Genomic DNA, 27728 nt, shown 5'->3' with positions numbered 1-27728 from the left:
GATTATGTAAATAATCACATGAGAACTAAGTCAAGAACTTACCTTTGTGCTGGCCACCCCGATCTCGGGCCCAGCATTGATGTGAACTCCACAGTCTGTCTCTCTTGATATGGAACTGCCAACCGTGTTTGTGATCCCGACAGTTAAAGCTCCTCTCTCCTTGCAGTACCGAAGACCCATCAGGGTATCTGCTGTCTCGCCTGGGTAAAAAGGAAGGCAAAAGTAACACACAGAGCAGTCAACATATGCTGTTTTTTAGATGCAAAAGAGAAAACTGACTACTCTTTCAACAATATCATTTGTTTTATTATTATTTTTTAACTGAAGTATAGTTGATTTACAGTGTTTCAGTTGTACATCAAAGTGATTCAGTTATACATATATATTTTTTTCAGATTCTTTTCCATTACACGTTATTACAAGATACTGAGTATAGTTCCCTGTGCTATACAGTAGGTCCTTGTTGTTTATTTTATATATAGTAGTGTGTATCTGTTAATCCCAAATTCCCAATTCATAGCTCCCTCCCTTTTCCCCTCATTTGTTTTAAATAAAATTTAAAACATGTACTTAAAAGAATAAATTTGTAGAACTTTTAATAATAGGATCCGACTTCTTAGGATCGTCTTTCCTTCTTTGTCTTTAAAAATTCAGCTCTTCTGAGTGTAAAATGTGTTGATTTTACTAACTCATTAAGAATTCCATAACATCAAAATAAACCTATATTTGTCAAGTTATCTGCAATAACCAGTTTATCTTTAAATATCAGTTTTGCCAACATATGCTATAGTTGTTTGAAAGAATGACTTTCCTTTTCTTTAAGTCTTTAAAATTAGCATACCTGACTGACTAATGAAAAAGCAAACATCATCTCGAAAAACTGGGGTGTTTCTATCCAGGAAATCACTGGCTAGCTCCACCATAACAGGCAACTCAGTCAGCTCTTCAAGAACTTGACGTGTCTGCAGAGAAAAGATGACTTGGTCATACAACTTTACATCAAATACTCTTTTTCACTGGACTTCCTCAGACTCAATGTATAGTTTTCACTTTTTCTGATTATAAAAATGATACATAATGCAATGTTAGAAAATACAAACAACAGAAATTAAAGCATAAAAAAATAACCAAAATCCCACCACCCAGGAGATAAGCACTGTTAATATTTTAGCACAAGTCTCTTTAGACAATTATCAATGCATGTATAAATAAATGCATGTATAAAATGTTCTGAGAAGTGGAAAAAGCACTGTTCTGAGTTAGCTTGTATATTAACTCTAACTTCCCAATTCCTAGTCTTTAAATGACAATTCAAATAATACCAAATCACTGAGAATTTCAAATGAGATAATAACAGATATATCAATAAACACTGAATGAAAACTTAAACATTTCAGAAATACTATGTATGCATAAAGAATGCTGTTTCTCAAAAAAAGCCAATACACTTAAAAAATCTTGTTTAAGAAAGCTCACTACTTTCAAACTCTGTAGAATGGAGGGTGGAGTAGGGGGTAGATAACCTAGCTAGAAATAATTCAAGGACACTATTTTGTATGCTAAACCACACAGGATTTCTAATATTTGTTTGTTAACTACAGTAGTCTCAGCATCCACCAGAAAACCCAAAACAAAACAAAACCCTTCCATCTTCTCAAATTAGAGAATTCTAACACAGCATATATATAATTTATGCCCCACAATTCAGGCTTAGCATTGGATGAAACATTTAATCAAACTTTGTATTTCTGAATAGAGGGCTCATTCAATAATAGATCTAAGCCACCACTAAATTAGGCAATCCCTTAATTTACACTAATGTCTTTAATTCATTCTTTTTTTTTTCCAGTGCTCAAAACAATCACTTTCTAACAACTCCTCCCTTCAAAATTGCACAGATTTTCCTTTTTAGGACCATGTAATTTGGGGTGGGGGGTGGGGAGGGGAGGGAGAAGGGGGTGCTTTAGAGAAGAAGAAAGCCTATTGAGATGCAAGGGTTGAGTGACCAGCTAGTTTCACTCACTCGTCAAATGAATGGCTCCCACGAGTGTAGATAATTAATATTTTTGCCCCAGCAAATAAAAAAATTACTGTCATGAATTTTGGAAATCAATCCTAAAAGTAGAAACTGAGTGTGTAAGGGTTTTCTGTACTTACAGGAGTTGACATCAACAGCACATAACCTGTCTCTTTATAAGGGAAACTACATGTGGATCTGATTTATTGGACTAAAAGACTGTTAAATTCCTAGGCTTCTATATTGACAACCAACACACATCTTTGATACAGAATTTCAGCTTCCAAAATAACAATTTAAAGAACAAAGTCTATCAAAAAGAAGACTTCCTTTCTTTGCAGAAATGTGCCTACCTAGTAAAATCCTGTTGAGGTTCACACAGCCATCTGTCTGGGGCAAGTGAACAATGATACACAAAACCCAGTGATGGCTCTAACAGAAGTAGGCATGTGCTGTGGACTGCAAGGCCAGGATGGCATAAGAATTTTCCACACTTTGCCTTTCATGAAGTTAGTTGCAGGCAGTCTACCTGTATATCTAAGGACCTTTCTAAAGCAGATGATCCATTGATAAATAATTCCAAGTAGCTATTAAAATTTCTCTCCCCAACCTTCTTGATTTTTGCCATCACAACATGAAAACAAAACACGATGTTTTAACAAAAAATAGTTTTACATGGTGTGTTACTGGAGATACTGTTTATCTGCAGATATCTTCTAATACCCAAAATGACACAATTGAAATTTTAAGAAGCCACTTACTGCTACACCAGCATGATAACTTGTTCCACAAGCGATAAGAATCAAACGCCGACACCTCTGGATCTCCTTAATGTGATCCTTCAAACCGCCCAAATTCACTGAAATAAAAGTTTGTGGATATAATTATTTAGGAAAGAACCATATGAAACAGGTAATCGCTTTTCATGAGTGGCCAATGCCAATCTGGGAAACAACACTGCTGTTTTAAAGCATTCATATTCCTCTTAGGAAGCACAGTTCTCTCTCGTTTTGAAATGTAAACTAAGTAAGTCCGAACTTAACTGGCCACCCCCAACTTGTAATTAACCTTCCTCACCCCCTGACACGCCTACACAACTACAGTATCTACCACATCCTACCTTGTTTGGTCATTTTTACATTCCTCTCTTCAGATTAAAAGGTATCTTAAAGGCAGAACTACAGGGACACGGACAATAGATCAGTAGATGCTGGCGGCTGGAGGTGGGCAAAGGGCTGACTACAAAGGGGCTTGGGGAAATTTTTCCGGTGAAGGATCTGTGCTAACTCTTGATTGTTGTACAGGTTGTTTAGGATTATGACCATGTTGTGGAAGTTGGTCAAAACTCGCTGAATTATACATTAAGAACAGTCAATTTTATTATACCTAATTATATCTCAGTAAGCCTGCTTGGGAAAAAAATTGTCTTAGTTGTGCTCATCTCCATTACATGCCCAGGATAGTGCTCTGAACACAATATAAACCACTCTCCTCCCAGTCTTTCCCATCTCAGTCAATGCCACCCCATTCACCTAAAGGCAGGGTCATCCATCCTCGGCTGCTCAACAGCGACTGCACAAGCAAGTCCTGTGAGCCCCACCTTCAAACTGTACCTCTAACATCATCAGCCAAGTCCAACATCCCTCCCCTGGACAAGAGCCGTACTCTCCTAACTTCTATTCTCTACCTCCTAGAGCCTGTTCTCCACACACAGCAAGAATGATCTTTTAGAGGGATTCTTTAAAAGCATAAATCTGATCACAAAACCCTCCAATGAGTCTGTCCTCTTTCTGTCTCTATAGCCATGTATGTGTTCTGCTAAGGGTGCCTTGTCTATGGGTCCTTCTAAACATGGCTAGTTTTCTACCTGTGAGAAATTTTCATCCAACATTCATTCAATTATTCAACTAATATACTGAGCACCTACCAAGTGAATATACTGTCCAAGGCACTGTGTGGCTACCAGGCAGTTCAGCGTCTGGCTGATGAGAACAATGAGTATGCCCATGGGCAGCATCCTTCTCCATCTGACCCACCGTCGGTCCGTCTACTCTGCCCCTGCTCTTTATCTCCTCCACTCTTTTCTTCTACCTTAACTAGTTACAAAACGGAACCAAGGTATATGTTTTGCTTTTTATATTTTTGAATAATTTACGTTCTTCCTTTTACATTTCAATACGATTATATTTCTCTATTTTAAGAAACTAGTTATGGGGGCTTCCCTGGTGGCGCAGTGGTTGAGAGTCCGCCTGCCGATGCAGGGGACACGGGTTCGTGCCCCGGTCCCGGAAGATCCCACATGCCGCGGAGCGGCTGGGCCCGTGAGCCATGGCCGCTGAGCCTGTGCGTCCGGAGCCTGTGCTCCGCAGCGGGAGAGGCCACAGCAGCGAGAGGCCCGCGTACCGCAAAAAAAAAAAAAGAAACTAGTTAAGTAGAAAATAAAACAACGAAAAGCTTCACTGGCTTCCCAAGTAACTTTGGAATGAAGTCCAAACTCCTTACATGGCCTTCAAGCGGCCACAAGCCCTGCCTCCTGCTTCACTCTGACCTAATCTCCTAGCACTTCTCTCACCCAGGCCACCCCAGCCAGACTGGCATTCTTGCTGTTCCTTTTCGTGTACCTCTGCCTCAGACCTCGGCAGGTATTGAAAAGACTTGAGGGAAAAGGAAACAACATTAAGAGGCTGGGTAGGGAGTCATGCAAAGGCAAATCAGTTTGGAGATGACTAAGTATAAAGTAGACAGACTATCAGAGAGACTTGTATTCCAGATGATAACCAAGAAGGACAGGGAGGTTAGACAGTGAGATTAGCTGGTCACAAGCGTTTCCCTAAAATTAGTCTTAGCAAATTCCCTGATGGCTGAGGAGCGTTTGGGATAGTTCTGGAAGGAGTCGCCCATGGTCTGAATTGATGCTTTGGAGAGGCTCCTACTTCTAGTAAGGGAGACCACTACTACAGCAGGAGTGTCTGGAGGAAAGGGGTGGGATGGAGCGTGAACACCACTGAACACTGGAGGCTAGTCTGGCTCCATAAATGACTGGCAGTGTGACCTTTGGCCAGACCGCAAACTGACAGAGCCTCAAATTCCTTATCTTAACAACAAAAAAAGATAACGGCTATCCTGTTTATATTATAGAACTTTTATGAGGAACACATACCATAGATAAAAGTGCTTTTTAAAATCATGACTTTTCAAAGTTTATCTCCTTCTTTTCCCTTATAAAACAAAACTTTTTCCTAATCTTATTTCCATTCCATACCATAACAGTATTTACTGCTACTCTCCCCGTTCTTCCAGTTCAACCACCTTCCACAACCCCCTCTCCCACACCAGCAGATAACAGGTCCTGCTCTGGAGTGCTCCTGTTTCTCTCCTGGCCCCCGCTGCCCTCCCATTCCCCATTGCTTTACCCCAGATGGGACATCCTTACTGCCGACTGCATCTCAGCCTCTCGCTCCTCCAATGCACATTGGAGACTGGTACCCAGGTCACTTCAGTAAAGCTCCGATCACCCCTGGCTCCTAAGTCTCCTAAAAGCTCTGCAATTTCTACAAAGGGAGGTACCCTTCACACTCAACAGAATGCATTCACGGCCCTCCTGGGCAGTTCCTCTCACCTTCTTCCCTAGACTTACTGCTCTCTATTCCTCTTCAAGTACTAGATGTGGCAGGCAAACTGGAATACGTATTATTTCACAAACAAATTTCTGATGGTTTTCTACTATCTCCTCTTAGCAAATGCATTCTACCCAACTGCAATGCTCCCATCTCATCTTTACCTATTCAAACCTTCCAAATCCTTTGAAGCACCACCTGCCTACTTCATGGAGCCTTCCCTGGCCCCCTGTCCACAAACAGATTCATTCTCTACTTCCTCTAAATTCAACACTAAACTTTAAACATTTCAACATTAAACTGTGTTTCTAATGTCATTTATCATATTTTACCTTTCTTTAAATAGCTAATTATGTATTCATCCCCCTTCCAAGAACATCAAGGAGGAGACCGCAGCAGAGATAACTTTCCTACAGTCCCTGATACGTTCAACATGGTGCTCCACACACCATGTTCACCAGATGTTCAACTTATAATTCAGCCTTCAACAAATCTCTCCTGCTGAGAAAGAGTCTGATGCCTCCAGAAAAGAAAAGTATACAAAAACCACATTTACTCAGAGAATCATTCTCTATCAGTTAGCAGGACGTGACATAAAAGAGAAGGCACTTAATATTATATGTATAACACACAAATTCAGGAAAAGATTGTTGCATACCAGATATAATTTCTCCAAAACTGATTCCTAACACTGAGAAGCTTAGCCCAAAGCTTGTTTGTTAAACTGTTTATTAAACTGGTCATGAAGAATGTTCCAAAAATGTGATTTAGCGATAGTTTATGGATATCCTATGACCACAGAAAGTCAATCTCAAGCTCATCCCAGCAAGGTGCAGAAACTCCTGCGACACAAGGTCTAGAGAGAACTTCCAGAAGTAAGACCAGAGCTGCACTGTCACCCCACCTTAAACAGGCAGGAAGGTACAGGTTAGGTTATCCCATAAGGTATTAGGCAAACACCTGGAAAACCTCTGGGAAGTTCACACTTCACTCGTTTATAAACTGAGAGAGAAAACCTAGGCTGAACAGATACAGCAAGCTTCCCAACAAGGGAACCAGGTCCCATTCTTCTGAGAATCCACAGTGTTCAGAACAGTCCCTGGTACATAGTAGGTGCCCAATAAAAGATTTTTGTACTGAAAAGAAGTTAAATGTTCTTAATGGTACACTGAAGGACTTTTTTTTTTCTCCAGGAAAATCACCTTAATAGTCCCATAACTGACAACAATTTTCAAATGTGACTTCCTAGGCATTTTTTATATTTTTCATAACCATTTTAGAAGTATGTCACTTACCATAAAATTCACCCTTTGAAAGTGTATGATTGTGGTGTTTAGTATTTCAGAGTTGTGCAACCATTACCACTATCTAACTTTAGACTTTCATCACCTCCAAAACACCCGTATCCATTAGCAGTCACTCTCCACTCCCCTGTCCCTTCAGCTCCTGGCAACCATTATTATTATTCCCTTATTTTTTACGGTGGTAAAATATACATAACATAAAATTTACCGTTTTAACTATTTGTAAGTGTACAATTCAGTGGTATTAAGCACATTCACATTGTTGTGCAATCATGACCATCACCCATCTCAGAACTTTGGCATCGTCCCAAACTGAAGCTCTATACCCGTTAAACACTAACTCCCCATTTCCCCCTCTCCCCAGCCCCTGGTGACCACTAATCTACCTGCTGTCTCTACAAATCTGACTAACCTAGATACACCTCATATCAGTGGAATCACACACGGAAGGACTTTTAAAAGAGGACTGGGCTCCACTGATGGCTGGCAGCCATAGTTATTCTACAAAGGACAATGAACCCTATAAGGCTGTCAACGTCAACCCCCATGAGAGACTTTGAAATAATAACATAATTCACATGTAATTACCAGTATAGTCATCAAAGTTGACTCTTCCTCTCATTGTGTTCACAACTGACTCTGGCTGCTCAAAAATTTCCTTCTGCATAAATGAACTGAAGTTGCCTAAAGTAATATAAATTGTATCATTAAAACAAAAATTAACAAGCCAAAGGATAAGAAATTTGTATTCAACTAAAAGTCTATCTCCTTTAATATAATCTTAGTAAATGAAACGAAAGGTCATGCAGTAGAGAACAATATTCATATATGACATTTTACCCAATGGGAAGAAAAATGAACAAGGAGAAAAAATACTTTTATTAACTTCATACCTAAAATATGCAATTACAGAAAAACAGGGGAGTGGGACAAGCTTAAGTTTTAGAGTCAGATCTAGGTTTAAATCATGATTCTATCTTTTAATAGCTAAGCAGCTCTGGGAAATTCCTTAATCTGTAAAATGATCTGTTCTAGCAGCTATTTCATAGCGTGGTAGTGTGGATTAATATAGAAAAGACTTGACATATAGCCATTATGCAATAAACGTTAGCTTGTTTTTCACCACAACCCCATCAGAAAGGACAATAAAAACCACAATCACCATAATCACAATAGTTAATAGTAGCAAACATTATATAGAGCTCACTAAGCATGTCAGACACTGTTGTAAGGGCTTAATCCCCAAAACAACCTTAATGAGGTAAATCCTATTATCCCCATTTCATATATGAGAAAACTGAAGCACAGAGAGAATAAGAGAGGAACAAAGAATAGAACGTAAACTATGTTTATAAAGTATCTTAAAACATCAAGTACCACTTAAATAACTGATTTCTTTTTTCATGTTAGAAACAAGAAACCATGAATTCGTTTGAAGAAGTATTGTCAAAACAGCAGATAATTTCTCCAAAGAATCATCCCCCTTTCTGGGGTTATCCCTTCACTAATCTGTATTATCAGATTCCTACACCAGGTCAGGAAGGAGAAAATATCCTTTCCATCGAGGACACCAAGGTGTAACAGGATAGAAAGGTTCACCCTTCATGATCTGCTGGAGTTCCATCTGGAGGGTCTGCACAGCTCGTCCAGGGTGATCTCCCGCAGTCCGTTTAATTCGATGGATAGAAAGACGGCCATCCACCACTGCAGCGACATCATCATCCTCGAGAAAGATGACACGATTGGTGTGTTCTATGACAGCACTAAAAATGTTCAAGGAGACAGTACAATCAATAATCTAGGATGATTATTATAAACACAACTATCATTAGGACAAAAGGACCAAGTTTAAATACAAAGTCTATCAACCTGCAATATCTCTGATAAGTTTCTGGTTATCAATGCCATTCCCTACAGGGAAATGAAGGAGGGGGGTGGTCACTGCAGACAATGAAGAAAAGGAACTCTGTGTGGCAACCAATTTGATGAGATCGGATGAGAAAGCATGCTTATTTCCTCCTCATCCTACCTATCACCAGTCCTCCAATCATAACTCCTAAATATTTCCCAAAGCTTCTCTCTGTGTCCACCACCACAAACCAGTTCAAGCTACCATCAGCCCTTGGCTGAACTACTGCAGGAACCTCCCAACTTCCACCCACATTCCCTCTAACCTCCCTCATCCACTCTCCTTTTCTGCCAAAATGGACATCAAAAGACAACCCTAATCAAGATTTCTCCCTCACCAACACACCGCTCAACAGCTTCCCTTTAGCTCTTAGGAAAACAGCAAAATGCCTTTACCATGACCCCTACCTCTTTCTCTGGCCTTGTCTCCCACCAAACTTCCTCTCCCTATTCCAGCCACACTCACACCCAGCCCAAGATCTCACAGGCTGATCCATCTGCAGAGAATGACTGTTCTTCCCTCCACCTCCTTACCTAATTAACTCCTAATATCTCCTTAACTCTCAGTTCAAGCACCATTCCCTTAAAGAAATGCACCCATAGGAGGGTTAAGTCACCCTGTTATAAGCATTCTGTAGTTCATATCACAGCTGGAATTCTATACTTGGTGACCACTGACTAAAATTTGTCTCTCCCATTAAGGAAGAGCTCCTTAAGGACAAGTTAACATTTTTATTCTTACCCGCCATTATCTCCTGAGCCGAGCACATGGCTTTGCTGGAGTGTTCAATATGAACACATGTGTGAATGAAAAGAGGCCAAGACACTTCTGCAACTTCCAGATTATTTAAGCCAAAACTGTCAACTCTGTAACAAACCTACCTAATGACAGCAATGACACATCTCAGCACCGACTACGTACCCTACACACCTGTAAAATTTAGAAAACAGTGAAGCTTGTTTTCTCACTGAGATAATACATCCCCTGCAGTCGTGAACTGCATGATCATTCATTTTTAGATCCCCTTACTTTCAGGCACAATGAATGATTCAAATAGCTGTTGGCGATTTGAGGGATTCCATTTTATCCTCATTACTATTCGAATTTCATTTATAATGCCTCTAAGCATCCCCACTGCATTTTCTCTCAAAATGTCCTAGTCTAATACTATTTCCTATATAAAAGTGATTTTGCTGCCAATTACTTCTGAATTAAAAAGATATGTCCACGTTGGATTAAAACTACAATATAGGTTAGCAATTATACTATAATTGGTATGCTCCTAAGCCATTCTACTCTCCAATCTAAAATCTCTCCTTCCTATAAAACCTGGGTTAAGGCTCTTAAAAGAAGAGGAAAAAAAAAAAAACACGACCTCAGAGTAAATACACCGGAACAAGTCTCAAGGACTTAGCTCCTTTGTACACTGACCTACATACTTTGAATTGAGAGCAAAAACGTTCTAGAGCACCATCTCCAAAAAGGTCACCTTCACATCCTTAATTAACAAAGTTCTCCTCTACAGCATGACTAGATATATACAAAGTGACTTCTTGGTTTCTTGTAGCATGAGCAGTTTTACTAAGAATTCTCTCTGAATCAACCAAGGAAGCTCACCTTGCATCAGAAGCAAAGTAATACTCCACTGCTTTTTCTTCAACGGGGAAAAGGCAAGTTGTGCTGTCCACACGAGAGAGATTACAGCTTCCTTTCTTATCTTTGCCTATATTATAGAGTTAACAGAATCAGCACACATGTAGAAAACCATGGCTGATATATAAATATACATAATTTTCTACAAAATCAACAAAAAACCATAGCAATGCAAAATAATTCCAGCAACTTTTCAATGCCAGGTAGATCACCCTACTTCCATGCAATAAGCCAACAAGAACAACGGGCATAGAGTGAAAGAGCAACTATTAAAGACAGCGTGGCAGATACAGTGCTGTGTTATATGTTCTTTAATGTAATATTTCTTTTCCAAGTAAAAGGCAAATAATGTCACTAAGTCCTTTTTAATGTATGTATAGCCTAATTTTAACTTCATACAAAACTTAATGAAATTAATACATATAAGTGTGTATACTTAAACTTATCATTAAAGTTACATTAAAAATATCAAAACTGTACAGTGAAAAATAAAATGAAGCCTAGTAGCATATTTTTATTATCTCCTAACAAAACTTCTCTAGATTTTAACAGTAAGTCAGCATAACAAGGCAAAGTTCAGGCTACACTAATTCTGATCTAAAAACAAAACAAAGATACTTATAAGTCTCTAACCATGGTATATCATACATGGCAGCTACTGCTAAGGACTGGAACTATAAACCCAGAACCTCTCCTTTCTTAAAATTGGATTTTCTTACATTACTTTCATGTCAGGATAAAGTATAGTCCTTTTGCAATGATAATATCTTTTAATTCTAGCACTTTAGAATTCTGGCATTTCTACTTAATTTGTCAAGCTGTTGATGAAGAACTTTTTCCCCCTCTGCTTATTCACAACTGAAGTCAAAACTAGAAGGCATAATGAAGTATGACGAATTTGCCAAATACAGAAAATACTATTAACTGAAGGCTATATAAATGTCACAGAGACAAAAAAGCACCTTTCTCTGAGATCAGGACATAGTGGACCTTGTAACCAATGGATACAATGGCCAGAGGATACCATAAATATACTTGTAAAAACTCATATTGTGTCCATCCTCTAAAATGCATGTCTATAAAAACTTGAGAGTAATTATTCTTAGTAACATACATTCAAAGTTCTCCACAATCCATGATTATTTGGTGTGTTTTAGGCATGAAAGTAAAATAGCTCTTTCCATCCAAATTCAATAGCAGAAAAGATACCACACTTTGAAAAACAAGTATAAGATGACATCCCAGAGAAGATAACACTATGAAAAGATAAAACAGATCAGTGTTTGCCAGGGGCTGGGTATGGGGACAAGGGTTGACTACAGAGGGTCAGCTGAGGGAACTTTTTAGGGGATAAATTGTTCTTTATCTTGATTGTGGAGGTGATTATACAACTTTATGCGCTTGACAGAACTCATGAAATTGTACATCAAAAAGAGTGAACTTTACTGTATGTAAAAAGGTGAATTAAAAAACAGGCAAAAGGATAGGCCAACACCTACATTTAAAAATTTTTAAACACAACTAGCTTTGGTTATAAAATGTCCTACTGGAGTTGAGTTTCACCATATTCTTTCTACAAATATTGGTTATTTCCTTCTTCAAGTAACAGGGTATATTTAAATACAATATTCAGAAGAATTCAAGGTATCACTGCCTATTTAAATGAAAAAAATATTACCACTTGACATCTATATGACTGTTACAATCTGTAAAATGTCTCCCTATCTATTGTTTATCTCCTCTGATTTCACTTAAGTGGAAACGATTATTATCATCCTGCTTTATTTGGTCAGTAGTTATACCTGGAGAAAATAGCAAATGCTTGAAAGCCAGTCCAGTGTTTTCCCCTTTATACAGCCTCTTCAATAAGAGGCTGTACTTTTTAAACTAAACTCTGCTGAGCCATACATTATCTACCTACTAGGAGCTAGAGAAATCAGCGTGACCAAAACACAACCCCTGATCTCAAAAAGATGCCTCACGATAAATTTTTCTTCCAACTTCTTAAGACCTTAGCCAATGTTTTTCCATTGCTTCTAAAAGCAGCCTAAGACATTGTACAAGGTAATATATCACATAAGTAATATATACACAAGCAGAATTATTAACAGAAATCTGGAACTCTGGATCCAAAATTTATACTGGTAGGCTAGTTTTTTCTCTGCAAAGAGAGGGAGGGGAGGAGGAAAATAAGTTCTAACATCTCAGGACTGAAGGTTATTTAAGGAAATAACTTTCTGCTCTAGGTAAAACAGTGAGAGCAGCTACTATCTAAAGATGAATAGGTTTAGAGTACTTTGCTACATCTTTTTCAAGAAACCAAGAATTATGCATTAATAATATGGGTTTCAATTTCCTGAATTTACCATTCCCTGTGTGTTTTACAGAGAGAGCTTTTAGTAAAAAGGTAAACAAAAATAACACACCATTTTCTGTCTAATTATATCAATAAAATGATCCAGTTTGTACAGCTAAAAAGATAAACTTCAAATGTAAATTTTAAAAAAACTCCAAATTCAAACAAAGCCCATCAGGTATCAAATGTAAAAATATAAACGTAAAATGTCATGCATAAAACAAAATCCATTTAAACATATTTCAGTTAAAAATTAGGCTAAATTATTCAAATAACTACCACAGAGGTCAACCTACAATAGCCTAGCACGCAAACACAATGCTCTTTTCCTAATCTCAGCATCTTATTTATAATAACGTATCCTACATGGTTTTAATTTAAAACAAAGGAAAAAACTTTAAAATTTCAACTATTTCCTGAAATCTCAGAGATCTTAAAGAAACAAATTATTAAAAGCAGTTTTCTAAATGCCAAAAGCAGACAGACAAAATACACTCCCACAAATTAGAAAAATAATGTCAAAATATGTTTCCCCATAAAATAAGCATATTTTTAGAGGCCCAGCACATTCATTCACTCCAAGAACAAAGAATTAGTAAAGAATGAACAAAAGAGGATAAGATCCCTCCCCATCATGCAGAGTGCATTTCCCACCTCTTTCTCCCTGTGATCCCCACCATGTGAATTTTGATCCAATCTGAGTCCTAGCTAAGGATATACAACAGAAAAAAATTCTACTTGTCAGAGAAATCACAAAAACAAATTCTTTTCATGTCTAGACAGAACTATATATATGAGTGGATCTGACCAAAGGGGCATTTAATCAATTTTAGGAAAACAATTCTTTGTAACTACTGCACTCAATTTATACATTTTTCCCATGGCATGATGTAGGAATAGTTTTTACCTGTTCTGTAGAGGATTGGAATGTGATCAGTAGATAGTTTATGTTCACTTCGTACACCAATCAACAAAGGGCTACCTCGTCTGTTAGTACAAAATTAAACAGAATTAAGCCATTTTTATAAGTAATGCCCTAATGATACAAAATTTAAATGATGAGGGAACGCTCTGCAAATAATGTTTAAACTCTCCCTCCAAGTTCGACTTCAGATATAACAAAAGAACGACATAAACAGAGTTTTTAAAAAATATTCAGAGGTCAGCCAACTATGACCCACAGGCCAGGTTTGTCTATTTTTACTGGAACACAGCCATGCCCTTTCTTCTACACATTTTCTACAACTGCTTTCACACTACGACAGCAAAACTAACTAAGTGGTTGCCACGGAGGCAACATAGCCCAGAAAGCCTAAAATATTTACTATCTGGCCTGTTACAGAAAAAGTTTGCAGACCCCTGTTCTATAATGATGCATTAGAAAGTTTTCTCCTTTTTAATGTAAAATGGAACCTTTCTTTTGATGTGTGAACAATATATGAACATTAGTCCCCTTGACTTCATTTTAAAGACAGCTCTCTCTTACCAACTCTTAGGGTTCCACACTGTTCTAAAAAGGACTTCATGATTAGGCTTGAATATCCCAGCAAAAGTAGTAATGGTACAATTATCTAGGACTCTGTCTAGAATACAGAGTTCTGAAAAATATGGATATTTTACAAAATATTCAACATCCAAATTCACAAAGTAACAATGGTGCCCCACTACAAACAAAAGGCCGATTATAAATGCCAAAATGTTTTTGCTTTGTTAAGGGATTCTGTTACATGGAACAGTGGTAAAACAACAGACAAGAAGGGCATATGAAAATAAATACAGTCGACCTCCCATATGCATGGGTTCCACATCTGCAGATTCAACCAACTGCAGATTGAAAATATTCGGGGAAAAAAAATTCCAGAAAGTTCCAAAAAGCAAAACTTGAATTTGCCACACACTGGCAACTATTTACACACTACCATTTGCATTGTATTTACAACTATGTGTATAACATTTACATTACATTAGGGTATGTAAGTAATCTAGAGATGATTTAAAGCGTACAGGAGTATGTATCTAGGTTATACGCAAACACTACACCATTTTATATAGGGGACTTGCACATCCATGGATTTTGGTATTCACGGGAGCTCCTGGAACCAATCCCCCATGGATACCAAGGGATGACTCACACAAGTATCTCTAAAAAAGGACAGAGCCATTATGGTGAAGGGCCATTCATAGTGTACAGGGAATAAGCTTATAATTCTAAAGTTTCAAAATACATATAATTATTAGTCATTATAAAATTTATATATACCTTGTGCCTACTGCTTGGCCAGGAAAATGAACACTTTTAAATACAAGTGCAAAAGCACCTTCCTATAGAGGGGAAAAAAATGCATTAGCATTATATATTATAATCAATTACCAAATGTGAAATGCCTAAAATATACTGGCTTCAGCACAGAAATGTTTTGTTCACACAGCTACTCTTTTGCACTAGTTTATAAATGAGTCTGAATTTTAGGTAGACACTTACTCTGAGCTTTGATGTATCCAAGATCCACTTTTTAACCAAGCCCACTCTTGAAATAGGCTCAGTAGATAATAGCTCCGAAACAGACCATTTTAAAAGACACCTTTGTACACGCTACCAATACTTCTCAACAGGAACATCATATCTCCCATACTATGCATTAGCAAGGGAAGGGCAGAATCAGAAAAGATCCCAAGCTCCATATCCAAAACCCATTCTCTGGCCCAGTAATTTTATACCACTGTTAACTTCCATTCTTTTTGTCCTTGATATTGGAGACATAAATATACACAATCACAGTTATTAACATGCACACCATACCGCCCCCTCAACCCAAACTCCTCAGGGACAGGGCCTAAGGAAATCAAGAGTGAATAAAGGAGGAACATAAGGTAGGAGAAGGAAGGAACAGAAAAACTGGGTTATGCGAGTAGAAACAAGAAAAGGCTGGGAAGGCACAGTACGCTGCCTTGAGTAAGAGAAGGAACAGCTCTCCATCTTCTCTACCTTCCTGACTCCTTTAGCTGCAGACATCATAAGATGTGGGTGGAGATGGCAGGTAAGGGTTGGACCTTCACAGAGAAGTAAAGGGCTTTTAAATGGGAAAGCCAGAGTTATGAGTAGGATTGGGGCGGGGGTGGAAATCACTAAGTATTTGGACCTTTGTGTATCTTTGATATCTTTAATCTTTAATTAGGACAACTGGGATGAGATCAAAAACAATACCACTTTTCTCTCGGGTTGGGAAATAATTTTCTGTAGAGGTACAGGGCCAAGGAAAAGTCCCCATAAGGAAAAATGAGTTGACTGTACTGGCTGAGACATGCAGCCATTATCCCAGAATAAAGAGTGTGTATTTCACCGAAGCTACCCTTCGCTAAGTTACTGACTAGAAGAACACTTGAATGAGCAGGAAGCAAGAAGGTGATGAATCCCCAACTGTGTGTACTGTGTACACGTTTGTGTGTGGTGTGTATGGGTTTATGTGTATGTATGCATAGTTTTTGGACAAACTGCTTTTGGATTATTTTTAGTTCCCATGATACTAAATTACAGTGAAAGAAGTAAAATCATTAAAACAACAGTCTCTCAAAATTATTCAAGTTGAATAGTTATATACATGGGAAATAAAAGCAAAAAATACTTAAGAAATAAGCATAATTCCTACTTATCAAAGTTATTTTTAAGCGTTTATTGTGATTAATGTCGGCAATAATCATCTTTAAAAGTGTGGTTTAATACCAATTGTTGGATGACTCTCTCCACCAGGGTAGTAAAACTTGTATCTTGACTTTCCCGATTGTCATACATGTACTTAACAAGCTTGGCAATTGTCTCTGTGTCTGTTTCAGATTCAAAGTCATAGCCTTTGCTTTCCTGTAATTAGAAAGGAAAAAATTTTGACCCATTCAAGGAAATATTCATAATATCTAAATCTTTTCTACACAATTCTTCCTCAAAAATCTCATTACCCAACTTCTAGTCTCTTTTTGACCACCACACCCTGAATACCCACTCTTTAAACTTAAGGTCACCATCTAATTACGGTGAATCCAAAATAGTGAGGTGATCAAACATACTTATAATTATATAAATCTATATATGTCATATATGAATTAAATACATTTTAAAATAATTAAAATATAATGAAATATATAACATTCACAAACCACTAATTCCATTATAAATATAATGATTCCTTCTTTTTTTTTTTATAAATTTATTTATTTATTTATTTTTGGTTGTGCTGGGTCTTCGTTGTTGCTGCGCAGGCTTTCTTTAGTTGGGTCGAGTGGGGGCTACCCTTTGTTGTGGTGCACGGGCTTCTCATTGTAGTGGCTTCTCTTGTTGTGGAGCACGGGCTCTAGGCACATGGGCTTCAGTAGTTGTGGCACACGGGCTCAGTAGTTGTGGCTCGCAGGCTCTAGAGCACAGGCTCAGTAGTTGTGGAGCACAGCCTTACTTGCTCTGCAGCATGTGGGATCTTCCCGGACCAGGGTTCGAACCCGTGTCCCCTGCATTGGCAGGCGGACTCTTAACCACTGTGCCACCAGGGAAGCCCATGATTCCTTCTTTAATGATGATATTTCGCTGTCCAATACAATGGCCATTAGCTATAGGTGGCTATTTAAATTTAAAGTGAAATAAAATTTCAAATTTAGTTCCTCATTCATCCTACCTCAACAGCCACATGTGGACAGTGGCTACCATATTGGGACAGTACATGTACAGAAAGTTTCCATCACTGCAGAATGCTGAACTGGACAGCTCTGAGAAGTCACTCATGAAGTCACCATCATTACCATTACTATATACTACACAGCTATTTAGGGCATGGAGCCTTCATTCAATCTGTCTTGAGTCTTCTAACACCCTAGAATCTTTTAAAAATGACACAGTCTCTCACAATGCAAAGACGTCCCCCCAAATTCCAATTTTATTTCAGCTTTTGGGTCACTTACAATCAAGCCAAATAATTATTTTCTTTTCATATAAGAAACAAAAAAGTTCTACTGTCGAGAAAAAAAAGTCCAATAAACCACCATATCCTTGTAACTGTCTTAGGAATTATTTGATCACATCGAGATAGGATTTACTGCACATCCCAACAAACAACCTCAATGCTCTCATTAGAAGTATTCTTCAAAGACTGGTAGTCTTTTTAGGTCACTTTACTTACCAAAAACTTTTTCAAGTCTTTGTAGTTGGTGATGATTCCATTGTGAATAACAATAAATTCTAAAAGAGAGAAAAGTATTGATGACCAAAAAATTATAGGTCTAATAAACACTATAAATTGCCATTACTATTAAGAGATTTTTCTCAAGTCAAAAAATTTGTTACATGCTATACTTTCAGCTGTAATCAAGTATTATCCACTTTTCATCATCAGATTACCCTCAGGTAGATCAGCAGCACAGTTCACATGTAGAAGCACACAGTGCTAAGAGGTGGGTCTAGTGGGTTAATATAATAAACTGGAGTCTAGAGACATCAACTTCAGTTGTGGCTAAACTACCAGTCCAGTGCCACTATGTAAAAGAAGCAGGTTCCTTGGGCCACTTTCCTCATTTGCAAAATGAAAGGGTTGAACTAAATAACTATTATTCTCACTTCTTTGTTCATTCATTCTTATGCATAAAACATTCCTAAGTTTAAAGAGAAAGGCTTCATCCAATTTACACTAAATGAGTTTAAAACCAAAGTTAAAGAATTGAGAAAAAACGGACAGTTACTCAGTTCTATAGTTTACTTATCTGAGGCCCAGAAAACTCCCAGAATGTCAGATAAACTAAAGTTAAAGAAGCATTTCAAGATCAAACACAGATGACAGTGGGATAATTTTCACCTTTTTTTTGATTAAATAACTTTCAAAAACTAAGAATGTGCAATCAGGAGTTGACAATATTATTTGTAGTAGCCACTGAGTGTATGTAAAGTAAAGGCAACTAATGTGGATTTCTTATTTAAAGTTCATGTAAATCAGGAGAGAAATTACCACTAAATTCAATTTTATATCAAATTATCAAAATGTTTTTTAATATAAAGATCTGGCATTAAGTGAGCTTGAACTGAACACGTTCATTACAAACCAAATGTTAAACACTTCACTAGATTTCTAAGAAAAGATACCACAAAATGATACTACAAAAATAAATCTTAAAATTTTAATGCTAGAACACAGAGAATCATAAATAGCTGATATAAAGCCTAAAATTAAAGCCAAATTCTCAAAATATAACATATAGTTTTTCAGAAATCTTTTATAAAGACCTTGTCAGTATTAAAAGTTTGAGTAGTTAACATTCTAATCCAATAATTATGTGAAGCATGAAAAACCTAAAAAGGTAGCTACTGAATTAAACTACAAAATCTTACCTCAAAGGGATATATATACACACATACATACATATAACTCAAAAATTTTGTTAAATGTTTATATACAGGAAGAGACGGAATAAGGAAGAGGAAATAAGATAGAAGCTAGACTTATTTTAGTATGCCTTTTTTATAGGTATGACCTCAGAACTATGCAAATATTTTAAATAGTTTTAAATAAAAATTATTTTTTAAAGAAAATCAATTCCTAAAACTCAAAGTAAAACATATTAACATAATGCTATACCCAGCTAGTAGAGCAATTACATACAGAGGGATTATTCCAAGTGACTCCAAAACATAGTAATTTGATTATACATCCCTAGAGAGATATACCCTAAGGACAAAAAAAAATAAACAAAAAACAGTCAACATACTGTTATGGTAGTGTTGACATTATGATTCCATTGTACGCGTAGCATCTGATAGATCAAATAAGTATGTTGCTGGTGTTAAGAACTAAGTTTTTAAGTGTGACTGAAAAGAAATACATAAATCAATGAGGTTAAGTAAAAACCTTACAGCCCTGGATTTGAATTGAAAGTGTTAGTGTAAAATTACGTTGTGTTTTGTCTTTAAATTTATACATGCACATACACAGAGGTATATATATTTCCTAACTCTGCTCACTGAAAAGGCCTAGGTGCAATGAGCACTTCTAAGACCTGGTTTAGTCTTTTTTTTTTTTTTTTTTGGCAGTGCAATATAGAAGTACATGGTGTCACTAGCTTGAGATAACAGAAGTTTTAAAAGATGACCATTTACTACCAAGTAGCCTCATAACAGAAATGTATCTCAAGTTGCCAAGGCTGTAGAAAATATGCAGGATGGGATGGAGATTATTCTTGTGTTTAACAGGGTAAAAGAGTTAATTGCTAGCCCAGCACTATAACTGTACTTATTTGGAAAAAAAACTGTTTTGTTTCAATGATGGTTTCATCTTTCATTTCTTTCAGCTGGGTGGGAAATAAAAGGACACATGCTTTCCTGAGTTTTACATGTTCTTGGTAATACACGTTTTGTTTCCATTAAGCCTGCAGGAGTCCTCCTGGGTATTTCTGAATTGTGTTGTGTACATGTGTGCCTGAGAGCTTGTCTTCTTACAGCATTTAGTTGCTGTTTGCCTTTTTGTTGGATAAAATATTAGCAATGTATCCTTCCCATATTCCCTGCCATCAAACCTATTATGATCCAAAATCCTCATCAAACATCTGGTTTTAGAACTTCAGAGATGGTAATAAAACAAAAAAAATTCTTGGACAAACCATCCCCTCCGTAAGCATGGGCCTATGCTGAAGCCTTCCCTCACAACTCTACATTTCTACTTCAAGTAACTGACCTTTCAACTCTACCCATTTAGAGGAACAAACCATGGAAAGGAGGTACATATGTTTGCCCTCTTCCTATAGGCCTCATCTTCAAATTTTAGTTCTGTCACACAAGAAAATCTCACTCTGTCCCCTGTGTCCTTTTCTAATCTTGACAAAGAGGAAAGTTCCTTCTAGAGCTATCCATTCTCCTCAGATCTGCTGTGTGCGCTGTGCGGACTCCCAGTGAAGTGGAGGGTGAGAGCAGGCAGTAGACTCTGAGGCACTTTCCTCCACGTAGAATGGCAGGTTGTCCCTCCTCGCACTCTCCCAAGAAGATGACCTGATGCATCCTGGCTCCGTGTTCACACAGCTTGTCACTGCAGCAGAAGACACATCTACGCCTTCGTTATTCAAACGTGGGTGGCTCTCTAGCATGACTAAATAACACGGGAACAATCCATCTCTAAATAAATACTACTGTGCTGTTTCTTCTAGAGGTGCCTCTGCTGATGTATTTCTAAGCCATACCAGTCTTTCCAGTTTCAGTGGTGGAATGTGGCACCCTAGTTACTGTTGGGGGTTACTTTAAGCATAAAGTAAACCCTTCTCCAACAGTTTCAAAATACTTGCGACTTCAGACATCGGTTCAGAGAGCCTACACTTTGTCGGCCTTCACCTGCTCCTTAATTCTCGACACTACGAGGTGGAGTTATCAATGAGATCACAGAAGCTACTGCTGGAAAAGTTTGTAAGACAAAAAGTCATCACATGTTTCTTGACTGTCATAACTGAGCAATGTTTTCTGAGTCTGAGATGTAGGCTTTGGAGGAGTAATGGTAACAAGTTATCTGAGTATCCAAGAGTCTGAAAGACCTCTCTGGAAATACAAATATATAACAAAGAGAGAAGACAGTTATCAGGGAGGATGCTTACTTACACAGTGTAACTTGGATCTGATTGCTCTCCTGGCACAAAGGAGGGAGTACTTTCAACAGGACATCTACATACTAAGAGGTGGGATGGCAATTAATTTCAGGGCAAAACTGAATCAAGCATTCTATCTTTTGGAAAAAAACTTTGGTTTTTTTCATGGAAACTAGATACTCTTCTCTAGTTTATTGAATTTTAAAAATTGAAGATTCTGCATTTTTAAAAGGCCTTTTTACATGAAGTAGAATTTCTAATTGACAGATCTAGAAATCAGTCTGAATCGGACAAACTATGGATTCAACATGCAGATGAGATTTCCTCCTACGGTTACCTTGATGCAGATCTGATACCCACCCTCAAAAGAATCCTATAAAAAAAATAGCTTCAAAACCCCTTTTTAATCACAATAGTGCAGCAAAACCAGAAGTAAACAACTGCCTGTTAACCTGTTATTTCAAATATCGACTGAAAAGCCAACAGGCATTTTTTTGTGCAGCTTTTTACAGCACTGTTAAGTTGAAATATCAAATCTGCACGGCACCGTCCCTTCACAGAAGGCAAGAAGCTGCCAGCGCATCACGTGGGAGGCCGTCCTTGGTGCTGTCGGCCATGAAAGTGGGCCTCCTTCAGGATCTGGCTGAGGTGCAAGCCAGGGCCTCGGCACAAATGCAGACTGCCTGGCACGGGCTGGGGGTGCTGGCGCTGGGCCCGGCGACGAGGTGGTTTAAGCCACTTTCTGGCCCCCCGGCCCTGGCTATTGCTGCTGCTGCCGCTGCTGCTGCTCCCGCCACTATCACTGAGTGAAGACTCTGTGTCCCAGGATCGTGAAAGACAGGCTTTCTACTACTCCTTTTGGTCTGGGGGGGGGGAGATGGTGGTCTTATCCATCGCCACCCCCTCTTTTCCTGGGGCGGAGGCGCTGGCTCACAGCAGCTGATGGAGGGGAGCGACGAGGCACCGCAAGAGGAGGGAGCAGAGGGCGCTGTGTTTCGGTGGTCGCCACGCCCACCCCCTCAGGCCTTGGCTCCGTGGTACCCACCGCTACTTCCAGCATCTGCTCCGGGCCCCCCATGTCGCAGCCACCACGGCACCCAGGTTTATAGTCTTTAATTATCGTTTCCACTGAAAGGAACTAGGACTCCTTAGAGAAATGGCTGATTCCAGGTTTGGGGCAGGATTAGATAAACCTGCAACATCTTGAACTACCAGAAAATAACAAAGACTACTGAGCCTACTTGGGTCACATCAAAAGGACTCAGGAGTCAACCTGAATAAGCTCCCAATGACTAAAGATGGGAAGTTCTGTGCATCAATATAGATAATTACTTCAGTGTTTTGAAACAAATGAAATATTTTAAATCCATGAATTTATAATAATACAGTAAGTATAAAAAGGAACTCTGTTCACCTTAGAACATTAGAACCGCTTCATTTGAAAAATGGTAAATAAAGGGGAAAAAAAATCAAACATTTATCTTGCCTTTCCTATACAATCTGTACATCAGGGTAATCAAGTGGTTAATATGGAGGAGTTTCTCTTTATAGAAGTATTTTAGATAATAGATGACGAAGGAAAGATTGTATTAGACTATCACCATTTTATAACCCCTAAAGAAATAATTAATATTGGCAATGATTATCAATGACCTAACACAAAAAGAAAAACATCCAAACATCACAGGTACAAACAAATACCATACCAACTTATAACACATAGAAGGGACAGAGAGTCATGTGAAATGACACCACAGGACGCACGCCATTAGCAAGATCTAGACCGTAGGAAACTCTACAGGACAAACAATAGAGTAAACTGCAAGGAAGAAAGGAGAGAAAAGGAAAAGTCTCTTCGGAGACTTAGGAGATAAATCAATCTACTAAGTCCTTACCTTTTAGAGATACACACTTACATAATTACTAATTCAATGCTATGATATCTAGTTATCTGTGATATATCTATCTATATGATATCTACTGGCTTCCAAAATAATCTGGGTGGGGTACAGAAAAATATAACTGATTATGTATTGATAAATGTTAAAGCTGGGTGATGGATATATCAGGTTCTGTATGCTCTCTACATCTGAATATGCTTGAAATTTTCCATATTAAAATAATGAAAACAGAGTTTTCATTCTTCTATTATTGGCCCTCTACAAACACTCCAGAGCATGTACAGTCTGTCCATACCATTATTTTTATCAGAGCGCTGGGGATGGCTATTGACAGGATTGGGTTCGCCATGCGTTGCCCAACGGGTATGAGCTATTCCAAGGTGTACATCAAATTCTATATCCAAATCCATATCTTGTTGTTCTGAAAAAGATAAAATAAAAAACTTCAATATTAAATCATGCTGTAGAGATAATGCTATAAGCTAAAGTTAAGTGTAATTATTACAGTTCTGCTCACCTGGAATATATAATTATTGAAACTGAAGATCAGGCATATTCAAAACAGTAATTAAAAGACTTACAGGAGTTAATGCTGCTGAAATATTTAGGGCAAATGGTTCCAATAGCAACCAAAAAAATGTATACAAAGAGACAAAGCATATGTGACGAAATGCTAACAACTGGTAAAACTAGATGAAGTATGTGGATGATTAATGTACTATTCTTTCAACTTTTCTGGAGGCTTGAAAATGTTCAAACTTATGGTCAAAAAGAGTTAAGGTGATTTTTAAAAATCTGTACTTAATCCTTTCCTTGAAAAACATCAGTATCATTTTAATTAGACATGTAAAAAAAATTCATTTTCTCGGGCTTGCCTGGTGGCGCAGTGGTTGAGAGTCCACCTGCCGATGCAGGGGACACGGGTTCGTGCCCCGGTCCGGGAAGATCCCACATGCTGCAGAGCGGCTGGGCCCGTGAGCCGTGGCCGCTGGGCCTGCGCGTCCGGAGCCTGTGCTCCGCGGAGGGAGAGGCCGCAACAGTGAGAGGCCCGCGTACAGAAAAAAAAAATTCATTTTCTCAATGCCACACAACATTATGACTGCAATTTCTTTGGTCCCCAGTGAATGTAACCATATCTCACACCATAAACTGCAATTATGAAGAGCTTGCATAATCAAAAAATAGTCCTTGAAAACAAAGCAGCACTATGAAAGTACGAGGTTATGGGCTGATGCTCCTCTGTCTTGCAAAGCAGCTATTCTAATTCCTTCTCCTTATGAACTCTCTCTTCTTGCTTCCTCCAGGGAAAAGAAAAAAAAAAAAAAAAGACAGTTCTAGTATAGCATCTACCAGTAACGTCTCCTTCTAATTTCCTAAATAGAAATTTCATTTGGCTAAGAAACCAGATAACAAACCTTATCAGAATTAGGTCTAAATTAAGAGCAAAATGCTCAGAAGTGTGAACAGGAAAGTCCACGCATATTACTACATAGTCTTTGTAGATTTTATCCTGGTTTAAACAGAGGTCATCCTAAAATACAAATCTGATAAAGAAACAATGCTTAAAATCCTTAAATAGACTTCCAGTTGCTTAAAATGTGGTTTGCATCCCTAGCTACCCATATGAATCATCCTAAACCTGGTCACATGGATTTAAAAAAAGATTCTCAAATTCTAACACACAACCAGAGAACCATTTTCTCACAAGATAAAGCCCCAACACCTTTTCATGGTATACAAAGGCCCTTCACCATCTGGCCCCCACCTACCTTTCCATCCTTCTCTCCCAACCCTCTCCAATCACTCCTCGAAGCTTTCAATGCACCTTTTACAAATAACAACAGCTAACATTTATGGAGAACTTACTCTGTGCAAGGTACTACAGACATCTCCCCACTCTATCCCTATCACTGTGGCCTAAGCCTCCATCATCTCTACATGGACTACGAAACAGAATCCTAACTGGTCGCCCTGTGTCCAGTCTTCCTCTGTACAATCTAACCAAAGTGATCCTCTCAAAACAGAAGTTAGATCACGTCAGTCCCCTATGCAAAATGTTCCAGTGGCTTCCCACGACACACAAAGTAAAATCCATCATTCTGAAGACCCTCCATGACCTAGCCGTCAGCCTCCTCTCTAGCCTCATCTCCTGCCACTCTCTCCCTCACTTACTGAGCTCTAGCCCTACTGACTTCCAGCTATAAGCAGGCCAAACCCACACTGAATCTACGCACTTGGTGCTCCCTCTGCCTAGAATTCCCGTCTTCAGACAATCATGTGATCTCTGCTCAAATGTCATCTCTACCACACTTCTTCTTCATGGCACTAATCACTACCCAACGTTATTTATTGTTTGTCATCTGGCCCTCTCACTAGACAGTAAGCTCCATCTGGACAGGGAGTTTGCTTATCTTTTCTTTGTCCTAAGGGCTTAGAACAATGGCTGGTATATAATAGGTACTCAATAAATATTCATTTTGTTATTGAATCCTCACAATACAATTAGGTACTGTTAGGTACAACTGTCCCCACTTTATAGATAAAGAAACTGAGGCTTCACGAGGTCACAGAACCTGCCCTAGGTCACAACTAATAGGAAACAGAGACAGGATTTGAACCCAAGAGTGCTTGACTCCAGAACCTAAGACTAAAACCACAATGTATACTCTGCCATACTATTATAACATTTATGACATGCTGTCTACCTGGCTTCTGCCAGAATTTAAGATCTACAAAGGTAGCAGCTTGTCTTATTATCTTTGAATTGTAAGCACTAAGCTATATAGGACAGATACTCAAACTTTTGTTGGGTAGTTCAATCAATGGATAAAATCATCAATGTGTTCTTTTCTGGCTTAACTGTGTTCTGAAAAATTAAGGCAACCTGATAAATGACCTCCAGAAAAGTAAGGATTTCCATTTATTACTACTTAACAGGCAATGCAAGCAGTGAAAACATTTGACTAGTTTTTTGGGTTAACTATAATTAAAAGCAGTATGTGCCCCCACTTGCTGGCAAGAGAAAGTACATTGGAGAAAGCAACAAGAGTCTATAAAATGAACTCATTTCAAATTCACGGTAATTACCATACCTATTTCACTGTTGCCAAAGGAACATTATCTAATGACTAATAAGAAAAAGATCATTGCTATGACAATACGCATATTCCCCGCAAGAAATATTGCATGTTTTATAAATTAATCAGGGCTCTAATCCTGACTCTTCCTATCCAGTGTTACTCCATTCTAAAGCCCCTTGTTGAACCTTAAGTCTAGATAACGCTACACTCAGTTTTCTCTCCCCTGCCCACAAGCTGCCAAGCAACACTGAAGAAAGTCACAAAATTCTGTAAATTGAGTCCATTTCAAGTTCATGGGTAATTATCAAATCTATTTAACTGTTGCCATTTAAGGAACATGTATCCATGTTCCCTATTCACTAAACTGAGAACTCATTCAATTCCCCAACAGCTCATGACATCTTTTATACTCTTTTTAAGCCTCAATCCTACCTATATCATCCCTCAATCTACCTTACTCAGGTTTCCCCTTCAGCTCATAGCTCTGTTTAAATTAGCTTTTCTTTTCCCTTTAACTCCTATAAAGGCTAACTCCCCACCTGTGCCTTGACCTTTCTGAGCTGTAACGCCTCAATAATTTCCCTTCTTGCATCTTCTATCTTCCCCCCACCCTTATTACTCCCAAGGTTCCTTGCCCTCTGTGTACCTATTCTCAGATGTCATCTTTCTTTTTTTTTTTAATAGTTCAAACATATTTAATTTGCTGGTAATGATGAAACACTCAAATACCTACACCCAGATAACAAATGTTAACATATAATCATTTGTGCTTTACATCTTTAAGACATAAATTATTTTTAAAATCTTTACTTGTTGTCATGCCCTAGAACAGCAGTCCTCTTCTGCCTTTCCTCTGCCCCCAAACTTCACTGCTTTTACTGCTGACACCATCTAATGTCAGTACCTGCTCCTCTGAGCTTCAATTTTCTCATCTGCAAAATGAGGATGATAATTTCACCTATTTCATGGGTTATGACGAGGACTATATAGAAGGCACCTAGTAGAGTGCCTGGGACACAGAAAGCAATCAATAAATGTTAGCAAGTATTATCAAAGTCAGGAGCTACCATAAAGCAATCGGTCTTCTCTGAGACGTCTTCCTTCCCTTTTGTCTTAAGAGGTTAAACACTAAAACTTGCTGGGAATAATAAAATAAACATCACAAACATCGAAATAACCACACTCCGACTTAACAAATGCTAACGTCTAACCATTTATGCTTTAGATCTTTTTTAAACCCTGAAATGTGGGCTTCCCTGGTGGCACAGTGGTTGAGAATCCACCTGCCAATGAAGGGGA

At 38.2% G+C, this 27728-nt stretch overlaps 1 protein-coding gene across 2 annotated transcripts in view; it reads right to left on the bottom strand.

The window, feature by feature from the left end:
- GFPT1 (glutamine--fructose-6-phosphate transaminase 1) overlaps positions 1–27728 on the bottom strand; it is a 75935-nt gene that overhangs the window by 16745 nt on the left and 31462 nt on the right. For both annotated transcript variants that reach the window (XM_029231753.1, XM_029231752.1), the window contains 11 exons: positions 23645–23770; positions 18016–18074; positions 16578–16712; positions 15117–15178; positions 13764–13843; positions 10465–10570; positions 8538–8701; positions 7527–7622; positions 2779–2876; positions 842–962; positions 43–200 (listed from right to left, as the gene is read on the bottom strand). In XM_029231753.1, coding sequence (XP_029087586.1) covers positions 43–200; positions 842–962; positions 2779–2876; positions 7527–7622; positions 8538–8701; positions 10465–10570; positions 13764–13843; positions 15117–15178; positions 16578–16712; positions 18016–18074; positions 23645–23759 — 1194 coding nt within the window. In that variant the 5' untranslated portion in view covers positions 23760–23770. The remainder of the gene's footprint in view (positions 1–42; positions 201–841; positions 963–2778; positions 2877–7526; positions 7623–8537; positions 8702–10464; positions 10571–13763; positions 13844–15116; positions 15179–16577; positions 16713–18015; positions 18075–23644; positions 23771–27728) is intronic.

Source organism: Monodon monoceros, unplaced genomic scaffold (assembly GCF_005190385.1).
Source record: "Monodon monoceros isolate NGI ecotype Baffin Bay Population unplaced genomic scaffold, NGI_Narwhal_1 Super_Scaffold_19, whole genome shotgun sequence".
In the NCBI taxonomy this organism is placed as follows: domain Eukaryota; kingdom Metazoa; phylum Chordata; class Mammalia; order Artiodactyla; family Monodontidae; genus Monodon; species Monodon monoceros.
The sequence above is the reverse complement of the archived record's forward strand: the minus strand, read 5'-3'. Positions and strand labels throughout refer to the sequence as shown.